Source organism: Rana temporaria, chromosome 4, assembly GCF_905171775.1.
Source record: "Rana temporaria chromosome 4, aRanTem1.1, whole genome shotgun sequence".
Taxonomy (NCBI): Eukaryota; Metazoa; Chordata; class Amphibia; order Anura; family Ranidae; genus Rana; species Rana temporaria.
The window spans coordinates 231,643,590-231,656,100 of NC_053492.1; the positions used below are offsets into that span (position 1 = coordinate 231,643,590).

The 12,511-nt window shown below is 40.6% G+C and overlaps 1 protein-coding gene across 2 annotated transcripts in view; it reads right to left on the reverse strand.

Annotated features, from left to right (window-relative positions):
* Window positions 1–12,511, reverse strand: part of IMPG1 (interphotoreceptor matrix proteoglycan 1) — a 340,276-nt gene that overhangs the window by 237,184 nt on the left and 90,581 nt on the right. For both annotated transcript variants that reach the window (XM_040349990.1, XM_040349991.1), the window contains exon 4: window positions 8,210–8,238. In XM_040349990.1, coding sequence (XP_040205924.1) covers window positions 8,210–8,238 — 29 coding nt within the window. The remainder of the gene's footprint in view (window positions 1–8,209; window positions 8,239–12,511) is intronic.

The following is a 12,511-nucleotide window of genomic DNA, read 5'->3' on the forward strand; positions in this document are numbered from 1 at the left end:
GCGCTGTATTCTTCACATACATTGCACATTATTTAGATACCACTTACAGCAGCGGTCATTACACTACTTAAGGTAGAGTTTATATATTATATATATTTAACAGTTTGGAATTATATTTGCATATTTTTTCTTTATATAGATTTTGATTAATCAGAGTTGGCAACTCACTTTCTTATCACATATAATTATGGATGTTTTCGAATACCGAGCTGCCAAAAGAGTTAATACTGATGGAGTATTCCAGATGTATCAAGAAGGAGATTTGAGTGGTCTGTTTGTCAGACTGAAAAATCTGACCATTGCTGAGATACATACACAGTGGGATGTAGCCTTCTTGGAAACTTATATTAAGTTAAGCATGGTCCCAAGAAGCCTGAGATGGCAGGTGAGCCCCCAAAAGGGTGACCTAGACCTCCAGGAATGGTTCAGATATTTTAATGAAGCAGGGGTAAATTTCTTGGAATTTTTGGTTACGAGGAAAAATACTAAGCTCACCAAATTAGATAATGAAATTAAAGCGTTAAAGGAAACTATGTCATCTCATAAGGAGAGCGATGAATATAAGGATAGATCCTCTAACCTTTTAAAAATTTTAGATAGAGAAGAAAAGGAACAGAAAATAAAGAAAAAGAAAAAGTATAATAGAGATTTTAGTGACTACCAATCGAGTCTAGTTTTTGAATGGCAGAAAAAACTGGCTGCTGAGGAACAATCTGAATCAAACTCCCGAATGGAAGCTATTATGCAGGGTGAGGAGACCCCAATCACAAGGGTCACTCTCCCACAAACCCCGAGGGTTAATAAAGATCAAGGCAAGACTCCTAAAAAGAAAAAGATTGCCAAAAAGGTAAATAAGACTCCACATACACTTCCAAACAAAACAACTGGTACCTTCCCCAATAATTGCCATCAAGAACACAACTCGGGTTGGGTCAAACCATCTCATGGTAAATATGTGGGGAACACAGAACGTAATGGAAGTACTTATTACCAGGGTCAACATCACCATTATAGTGACTCCCCAAGGAGAGAAAGAGGCAATGCAAGGCATGGTGCTGAAGGCCATTATTATGGCCCCAATCAGGGACCTATAAGTCACCATGGTATTCGCCACCATACAGGTAGAGGTGGAGACGACTACGATGATGACAGTGATACTGATGTGAGAAACCAATTTTATCCATTAAGAGACAGAGATGGACCACGCAACACCAGTCAATTAGACTATGAAAGGGCTAACCAGATTCAGGAACTGTATAGGTTAGGCCCCTCAAGAGATTTCCCTTTAGACCAACTAGGCACTCGTACCAACGATCAATGGGGTTTTCCCAGGGTCAATCACGGTGTGAAAAGACCAGTAGAAAACAAAGAGGGTGCAGAGGGGGGAGGAGAACAAGACCCAAAGAAACAAAGGATGTAGGGGATTTGGGCATTTATAATTTGAGTTCCCACACTTTGACACAACCGGAACTGTCATTGTTGGATAGAGGACTCAAATTTGCCCCCCCGAAAAAAATGAATACATTTTCCACGTATATGGACGTTCATCGTTATATACGGAAAATTAATATCAAGCGATATTTCGCTGGCCTCCCTAATCAAGATAGAGTTATAACTCAACATTCCTCTATCCACTCAGGGTTGGCTAACGCATCCACATGGAACCCTCCAGGGACGCTGGCACCATCCCTTAGGGTCTTTAGGGATGTTGTACTCAGGGACTTGGAATCCATCAAGGTAACCAATCATAAAATGGACCAGGAATTAATTAAGGGTCTTGACTCCCTATGTAACAATAGCCAATTGGTCATCCGCCCAGCTGACAAGGGAGGAGGCATTGTTGTCATGGACCGTTCGAACTACATTGAAGGTACCATGAAATTGGTAGATGATCGAAACACTTATTCACTTCTTAGGGGTAACCCAGTGAATCTATACCAAAATGAATTGGAGGTGTTAATTAAGAAAGGCTTTGATCTAGGTATACTGAATGAGAAAGAACGTGAATTTCTTATTCCTAGGGCACCTAGAACCCCAATTCTCTACTGTTTGCCAAAGATCCATAAAAGCCTCACTTGCCCCCCTGGACGCCCGATAGTCAGTGGCATAGACTCGGTTACATCCAGGGTGGGCAAGTATATCGACCATTTCTTACAACCCCTGGTCCAACAGATGCCATCATATTTGAAAGACACCAAGCAGGTTATCAATATGCTGTCTCAGATTCAGCCTAGTGATGATACCTGGCTGGTGACGGCTGATGTAAGTTCATTATATACCATTATTCCACATGAGTTGGGTATATCAGCTGTCAAATACTATCTAGATGCTCTCTCTGATGTACCTCAAGTACAGAGAGATTATTTGATTGAACTTTTGGAATATGCTGCTGGACATAATTATTTCTGGTTCAATCAAAATTTCTACCAGCAAATTAGAGGTGTCGCCATGGGCGCAAAATATGCGCCGAGTCTTGCCAACCTATTCATGGCCAAATGGGAGGAGGATGTCGTCTATAAGGACCGGAACCCACACATTCTGTTGTGGGCAAGGTATATCGACGACATCCTCCTCCTATGGAATGGCACTAGGCCCCAACTTGATGAGTTTATAGGTTCCCTAAATAACAACAATAGGGGGATCCATCTCGTTCATGAGATGGACAAAGAAACAATCAACTTCCTTGACCTTACCATCAATAAGAAGGGAGGTAACTTTCAAACACAAACATACTTCAAGAAGACTGATAGGAACTCCTTCATTCCGGTGGGGAGTTGCCACCATAGAAACTGGCTCAATTCTGTACCCAAGAGCCAATTCATCAGAATGAGGAGGAACTGCACGTCTCTTGAAGATTACCAAACTCAATCTGAAGTCCTTAAAACCAGACTAGTTGAGAAGGGTTACGAACCTAGTGACTTAGATACTGTAAGGAAAGAGGTTGCTGATATTGACCGCTCTAAACTTTTAGATTCCACTATTAGGTCACGCAGGGAGGGCCCCATCATACCATTTGTTACCAGTTACTCTACCCAGCATTATCTTATTAAGAAGATTATTAAAAAGCACTGGCATCTGCTGGGTAATGACAGGTTAATTAGCACCTTTCTCCCTGCCAACCCCCAGATTATATTCAGAGGTGTCCCCTCATTAAGGGACAAAATATCACCAAATGTTGTTGATCCACCAACGAAAAAGGTTTCTTTTTTTCAGAGGGGTATCTCTGGATACCATCAATGTCGCAGATGTCAAATCTGTACATTAAACAAAGTTGCATCTAAAAAAACTCTGAAGTTTGTGTCAACTAGCACGTTGAGAGAGCATTCTATCGAACCATTCATCACCTGCAGCTCAACGGGTGTAGTCTATTTGCTGCAGTGCCCTTGTGGGCTGCAATATATAGGCCGAACCAAGAGGTCCATGCAGGTTAGATTGGGAGAACATGTAACCAATATACGATCAGGGTTCCCAAATCACTCAGTATCACACCATTACGATTTGTGTCACAATAGGAATCCTGAGGGAACGTTATTTCTGGGCATAGACAAATATGATGCCCATTGGAGAGGTGGTTCTCTAGTAAGAGAACTATCCAGGCTAGAAATGGCCTGGATACACCGTGTCCGCACATATACCCCATATGGATTAAATATAGACGTTGATGTCAACGCTTTTATTGACAATAGTTAGGCCATTTCAGAATAGGAATGCTTAATATCATCTTTGAAATATATGCTGTGAACCTGACTTGACATCCGGGGTATCAGGACTCCCTTATGGACACAATTCCTTTTTGTAGCTTTTTTTTCTTTTCACTTTTTTCTTTTTTCATTTTACTAATTTTCTGTTCCTAGCAGTACACCTCATGTGTGCCGTAATGGCTCAATTTTGATATAATGCTAATTTTCAAATATTTTTTTAAATTTTTTTAAATTTTATCATTGTTAATTTCCTTCATTATTCCGATCGTTTTTCTGCCATATATGATCGGACAATTTTGAAGGGTATACAATCGGACCATAGGTGGATTTATTAATATGAATCCTTTTCTGATTTGATTTTACATTTTATATATAGATAATCTTGATTCGATTCATGATTTGATTTTTATTTTATATTCATGATGTCACATCGTCAACCAATAACAGGTTTGGGATTTGCACCTTAACAAGTGCGTGCACCCGGATTAAGTTCAAGTTGAATGTGTCCTCATATTAAGTTACACCTTTTGATTTAGGTGTTTTTTAATGTTGAAATGTTTGCGGCACACAATCTATGTCGGATTAATCCGATTAGTGTGAATGACCGTAAGACATTATACCCTTTCGTATATTTTTAGCCTTAGTGATCAGCTGCCACATAGTTTGATTTAACTTATTTTTGGGAATTATTGCCAGCACCAACACTCAATTGTAGTTGGGATATACACTATTAGGTATAGGATCCCTCATCAAAAATGGCGGATCTGTGTCCACGATCCCCGGAAGTCAAGTCTGGGCGGTCCTATCGACACTGAATGCACATAAATAGTGGCGAGTCAGCACGCCGCTCGTGCCCCTGGAAGATGTCATTCTACTGACGAAACGGCGTAGGGAGGAACGGCGTGCTGACATCATCATTGTTTGCCCGCGACCATCCGGAAGGAACGAGCGGATTATACAAGCCGGCCGGCTTTTACATTTTAAATACACGCCAACTTACTATTTTGGACATGTGAGTGCATAAACTTTATTTTTTTCAATAAATCGCTGTGTTAGCAGTACTACTCTATGTTTGCCCTTCTTGTTTTCACTCCTGGGTTTAACGCATGAGTGCGTTCTGGCTAAGGACTACCCATTGTTTCCATCTGGTGTGGAAGAACCTAGCTGGGGAACGGAGGTTACCTATCAGTACTACATGCGATTTATTAATTGGTGTTCGGTAAGCAGAAAATTTTACCTAAGGTGGAGGTGCTTCAATCAGCTGTTTTTCACTCATTGTGGATTTTCTTTCCAACACAACTCGGTGCTTATATGAAGATTTGTCACGTTCAATCAACCTCTAGCTGACCACAGCTATATGGACTTTATATATTTCTGTGCACTATTTCACTTTTGTATTTATTAGCACATAAGCACTTTTCTTGTGATGTGTATAATTGTTCACTTTATCATGTCAGTAATGATTTACACACACCTACCATATTAGCAGCGCAGCAATCATCCTTTTTACACAGCCATTATTGTCTAAACCGCTGGCAATAAAAGTGAGTACACCCCTAAGTTAAAATGTCTAAATTGGGACCAAAGTATCAATATTTTGTGTGGCCACCATTATTTTCCAGCACTGCCTTTACCCTCTTGGACATGGCGTTCACCAGAGCTTCACAGGTTGCCACTGAGGTCCTCTTCCACTCCTCCATGACGACATCAGGGAGCTGGTGGATGTTAGAGACCTTGCGTTACTCCACCTTCCATTCGAGAATGCCTTACAGATGCTCAATAGGAGACATGCTTTTCCAGTCCATCACCTTTACCCTGAGCTTCTTTAGCAAGGCAGTGGTCATCTTGGAGGTGTGTTTGGGGTCGTTATCATGTTGGAATACTGCCCCGTGGCCCAGTCTCTGAAGAGAGGGGATCATGCTCTACTTCAGTATGTCACATTACATGTTGGCATTCAGGGTTCCCTCAATGAACTGTAGCTCCCCAGTGCCAGCAGCACTCATACAGCCCCAGACCATGACACTCCCACCGCCATGCTTGACTGTAGGCAAGACACACTTGTCTTTGTACTCCTCACCCGGTTGCCACCACACACACTTGGCACCATCTGAACCAAATAAGTTTATCTTGGTCTTATCAGACCACAGGACATGGTTCCGGTGATCCATGTCCTTAGTCTGCTTGTCTTCAGCAAACTGTTTGCAGGCTTTCTTCTGCATCATCTTTAAAAGAGGCTTCCTTCTGGGACAACAATCACGCAGACCAATTTGATGCAGTGTGCAGTGTATGGTCTGAGCACTGACAGGCTGACCCTCCCCCTCACCCCTTCAACTTCTGCAGCAACCCTGGCAGCACTCATACGTCTATTTTCCAAAAACAACCTCTGCATATGATGCTGAGCACGTACAAACAATTTCTTTGGTTGACCATGGCGAGGCCCGTTCTGAGTAGAACCTTTACTGTTAAACCGCTGTATGGTCTTGACCACCATGCTGCAGCTCAGTTTCAGGGTCTTGGCAATCTTCTTATAGCCTAGGCAATTTTTATGTAGAGCAACAATTCTAATTTTCACATCCTCAGAGAGTTCTTTGCCATTAGAAAGCCATGTTGAACTTCCAGTGACCAGTATAAGAGTGAGATCGAAAACACAAAATTCAATACACCTGCTTCCTATTCAGACCTTGTAACTAATGAGTCACATGACACTGGGAGGGAAATAGCTAATTGGGCACAATTTGGACATTTTCACTTAGGGGTGAACTCACTTTTGTTTCCAGCGGTTTAGACATTAATGACTGAGTGATGTGTGTTTACACTGTTATACAAGCTGTACCCTCACTACTTTACATCTTAGCAAAGTGTAATTTCTTCAGTGTTGTCACATGAAAAGATATAATAAAATATTGTGAAATACTGTATCGATATATATTTAAAATGGAGAAACAGACAGGAAACATGTGATATTTAACAGGCAGCAGTTGAAATCAATACGCTAATAATATTGTCTAGAAATCTTTGCAACTGAGCTGAATTCAGCAAGTTCACTGAATTTATCTTAATTTGACTTATATATAATCCGTTTGCACTGTCTGAGCCTTTCCTAAAGACATTTTGCCTTGCTTCCTGCCATGGTACCTAACCACACATGAAGCAAGGATGAATGTCTTAACTCACTCCCACTCTACTCAGCACAAGGGGTTGTAAAGGTTTGTTTTTTTTCTAAATAGGTTCCTCGAGCCGTTCTAGCAGATGATGGGGGCAAACTTACTGAGCAGAAACAGGAAGTGAGAAATTCAGACAAAGAAAAAAAACATTTAGAAGGGAAATCGAAAGAAAAAGGAAAAAGAAAAACAATGCACTAGCTTAAAGGAACCTATTTAGAAAATAAAAAACAAACCTTTACAACCCATTTAAAGAGAGAAACAGAAAAAGCTGCGAACCCTAACAGATGGAATTAGTCAGTTCAGGCTGCCAGAGCCTGGAAAGTGTTAAGTTGGCTATAGATGGTTTGAACCGAGATTTGAACTGAGATTTGAACCAAGATTCGAACCATGTATTCATTGAACTTGAGTACAACCAGCCTGTCAGATTTTTCACGTGATTAATGCCATGGGCTATAGCCTTTAGCAATAATCACTGTGTATTATTCTTCCCCACTGTGAGAACACAATTGCTCCATAGGAGGGATTCCCTCATCAACACTGACGGGTTGCAGGAAAGAAAATCGCACCATTTATGGCCGGCTTTGGCCATTATGTAAGACTGCTTTAAAGTGATTGTAAACCCACTTTTTGGACTACTACCTATTGGTAAGCCTAGAATAAGGCTTACCTATACGTAGTGGAAATATCTCCTAAATGTGCGCCGTTTAGGAGATATTTCACTGGTAGTCCGCCGGAAATGCAAACAGCGCATGCGCCGGGAAGAAACAAAACTCTGTGCCGTTTCTTCCTCAGCATATGCCATTGTTTGTGTGCATGTGCGGAGTGACATCATCGCTGCTCCGGCCAATTACAGCGCTGGAGCAGCGGTACCCGGAGGTCACTCTGGGACAACATGTGGGCGGCCGGAAGGTGAGACGTGGACCACTGCGGGGTGATTATGCCTTTGTCTTGCAGGGTTTTTTTTTTTCCCTGTCTACTTCCTCTTTAAAGCTTTGCAACCTTTTACTACATAATACTTCTGGTGTTCGTGACCAGCATAAAAAAAAACTCCCTTTTACTTTAAGAGACAGCTAATTTATTAATTTAATTTACTATATTTTTATTGTAACTTAAATACAATTCAATACTGACATTTATTGGATAATAATTAAAATAAAGCTAAAGTTTATGCAAGTGGTGTAAAAATAGTACATTTATATCTATTCCACAGCTCCAGTGCAAATGCATTGAATCAGTCTAATATCCTTTACTGCTATAATGAAATTACCAAGCTTTACAAATTACATCACTCTCTAAATTACGTTTTGCTCATAATCTATTGTGCTATTTGTTATAGATACTTACTTTTCAGTGATTTTCTTTTCTTTTATTCTCTATTAAAGATAGAAATACTTTTGTTATAATTCATTATTTTTTAATGCTTACAACATAAAATGTTAGCAGAGTATCTGGATATATGAATGTTATCTTCTTATTCATTTAACCACTTCAGCCCCGGAAGGATTTACTTGATGACCAGGCCATAATTTGCAATACGGCACTGCGTCGCTTTCACTGACAATTGCGCGGTCATGCGACGCTGTACACAAACAAATAATATATTTTTTTCCCACAAATGGAGCTTTCTTTTGTTGGTATTTGATCACCTCTGCGGTTTTATTTTTTGCGATATAAATAAAAAAAAACGACAATTTTGAAAAAAAAAACAATATTTTTTATTTTTTGCTATAATATGTATTCTTCTACATATTTTTGGTAATAAAAATCTCCATAAGTGCAAATGGATTGGTTTGCGCAAAAGTTATAGCGTCTACAAAATAGGGGAGATATTTATGGCATTTTTATTATTATTATTTTTTTTACTAGTAATGGAGTTGATCATCAATTTTGCGACATTTTGCGGGATACAGATCGTACACTTTTGACTAGTTTTTGGGACCAGTGACATTATTACATTGATCAGAGCTAAAAATAGCCACTGAGCACTGTATAAATGCACTGGAAGGGAAGAAGTTAAAACTAGGGGGCCGATCAAGGGGTTAAGTGCTCCCTAGGGTGGTGTTTCTAACTGTGGAGGGAGTGTACTGGTAGGAACTACAGAAAGAACGCTGCTCCTGATCATTAGGAACAGATGATCTTTCTTTACTCCCCTGTCAGAACGGGGATCTGTTTGTTTACACTGACAGATCCCCGTTCTGGCTCTCTGTGAAGTGTCCGGTGGACATTGTGGCCGCCAGCCACATGCATCGGCATAAGTGCAAATGGATTGGTTTGCGCAAAAGTTATAGTGTCTACATATTAGGGGATATATTTATGGCATTTTTATTGTTATTCTTTTATTTACTAGTAATGGCAGTGATCAGCAATTTTAAGCGGGACTGCGACATTGCGGGAGACAGATCGTACACTTTTGACTCTTTTTTGGGACCAGTGACACTATTACAGTGATCAGAGCTAAAAATAGCCACTGATCACTGTATAAATGCACTGGAGAGGAAGGGGTTAAAACTAGGGGGCAACCAAGAGTGCTCCTTAGGGTGGTGTTTCTAACTGTGGAGGGAGTGTACGGGTAGGAAGTACAGAGAAACCACTGCTCTTGATCATTAGGAACAGATGCTCTTTCTTTACTCCCCTGTCAGAATGGGGATCTGTTTGTTTACACTGACAGATCCCCATTCTGTCTCTCTGTGGATCGGCTCCAGCAACGTGACGCAGGCACATGCACGTGCCTGCTATAGCTGTTAAAGTGGCCGACGTACAGCTACGGCGATTCGCGCAGCCTAGCCAAACTGCCGCAGTATAACTGGTCAGCAAGTGGTTAAATGGATTTTGAAATGATTGAGTTTTGGCTGTTTATAATGTGCACATGCATTACAATAATATTGCTGATTATAAACACCTGTTGGGGGCATACACATTGTCATAAGACTAATGCGGCAGTGCAGTAAAATATTATTAGAAAGCTATAAAATGGTCAGCATTTTTCTGCTGGGATTCAAGAACTTGCCTTGTTTGCATGTAAGCACCATTATGCAGGATCATGCATAAGTTTGATTAGCATTTGTTCAGCAAAAAAAAAAATTCATGTACACATAGTATATGAATGATAAAAACAAGAGAGGTATGCATTTTATTTATTAAATAAGTCACTGTGCTACAGTATTTTTTGAAAGTCTATCTACATCCACAATTGATACATCAGTTTTCGTGCTTACTGGCAAGCAAAATCATGATCTCTTGATATTTTTAATTATCATTCATCACTAATATGGCCTTGTAGGACTAGACAGAAGCAGAGATCTGTGGAAAAAAAGCTCCTTTTGGAGGAATGTGAATTAGTTGTTGGCACAAAACTACCAGTATCTACACAAATCTGAAATATCCATAAATATATTATACATTAATTATACGTAATACATTGAAAGCAATTTAAATATCAGTTCTAATTATATCTATTAAAAATATGTGATTGCAAAAGTGTGTCACTCTTTTTATGAGTGTATATATATATTTTCAAACTAATTAAAAAACCACTAAATGAAAACGACATGTAATAGATAAGAGCTTTAGTAATAACACTCATGTATAAATATGTAATAGTGGACTATTCCTCATTGAAACTGAAGGAGATTGATATTTTTCAACAATTTGTTCAGTATTAGCATAAAAAAATAATGGTGACTGTAGTCACGCTTAGCACTGGATAATATAAAACAGTGTATACATTATTCATTAGTCAAAAATGTAATGTTTTCAATAAAAATTGTATATTACTTAAACAATGTTTTCCCGTCATCGTTCTAAGTAAATGCAGGTAAAAGTAAAACATTAAAGTGGAGTTCCGGCCACAATTTCACTTTTTAAATATAAATACCCCTGTAATACACAAGCTTAATGTATTCTAGTAAAGTTAGTCTGTAAACTAAGGTCCGTTTTGTTAGGTTGTTACAGCATTTAGACACTTTATAAAATCGAAATTGACTGGGGCCATCTTAAGTGTGGGCATCATGAAGCCAGACTTCCTGGATTTCAGCCTTGCAGATCTCGCACATGCTCAGTGCAGCACAAGCAGTGTAATAGGTTTCAGATCAGGTTTCAGCACCTGTACTGTCCAAGTCACATGATTCTTTGAGACTGGGGAGTGCACAGACTCCTGGAAAGTTACACCCACTACATTCCCAGGAGTCTGTGCGGTGTAGGTTAGGAAGCTTAAGCACCTAGGTGCAGGAAGAGGGGATATTAACTATTCTGCCTAGCAACAACACTTTGAAGGCATCTAAAAAAATGTTTTTTTTTCTTAAAGGACTAATGACATTTTTTTAAAACTACTGATGTAATGTTATATTTATGGGTGGAACTCCACTTTAAGCTCACCTTTTGTAACACGTTACATGTAGGGTTGAGCGAACCCGAACTGTAAAGTTCGGGTTCGGTACGGACTTTGGGTTTTTCCCGAACCCGGACCCGAACCCGAATAATTGAAAAAAGTTCGGGTCCGGGATTGGAGTTCGGGAAAAAAAAATGTGCGGAGGTCCCCGCAAATTCAATAACCAGACCCTTTAGGTCTGGTATGGATATTATGGGGAACCCCGCCGTCAATTAAAAAAAAAAATGACGTGCGGTTCCCGGTAAATATCCATAACCAGACCCTTCAGGTCTGGTATGGATATTAAGGGGAACCCCGCCGTCAATTTAAAACAAAAATGACGTGCGGTTCCCCCTAAAAATCCATAACCAGACCCGTTATCCGAGCACGTTGACCTGGCCGGCCGCAGAAAAGAGGGGGGGGACAGAGTGCGGCCCCCCCCCTCTCCTGAACCGCACCAGGCCACATGCCGCACTCTGTCCCCCCCTCTTTTCTGCGGCCGGCCAGGTCAACGTGCTCGGATAATGGGTCTGGTTATGGATATTTAGGGGGAACCGCACGTCATTTTTGTTTTAAATTGACGGCGGGGTTCCCCTTAATATCCATACCAGACCTGAAGGGTCTGGTTATGGATATTTACCGGGAACCGCACGTCATTTTTTTTTTTAATTGACGGCGGGGTTCCCCATAATATCCATACCAGACCTAAAGGGTCTGGTTATTGAATTTGCGGGGACCTCCGCACATTTTTTTTTCTGAAAGTCCGTGTCCCATTGACTACAATGGGGTTCGGAGTTCGGGTTCGGGTTCGGGTTCCCGAACCCAAACTTTTTTTTTAAAGTTCAGGTTCGGACCCGAACCCGAACATCCAGGTGTCCGCTCAACTCTAGTTACATGTTACATTTGTATTTAGGGTGTAACATATAACATGCTACTGTGCAGCAGCCAACCCCACCCCCTGCCCCTCACACTTCCCCCATGACAGCAGGCAGGGGTTCCTCTCCCTGCACTCACTACAACATGTTAACAATAGCATGACTGTGCAGGGCACAGCTGCACCATTCATTCACTGCAATCTTTGAATGAATAAACAACAATTCCCATCTGCCTCCTCTGCAGATGGCTTGTAGTTCTCAATGAACTACGAAAGTGCTGATGGGCGCCCTCGTAGTTCATTGACTCTTCCTGCACTTTAGTAACAGTCTGCATGTATAAGTGTTACAACCAGACACCTACACTGAGTGTCTGCAGGAGCCTGACATTGCATATGATCAAGGGTG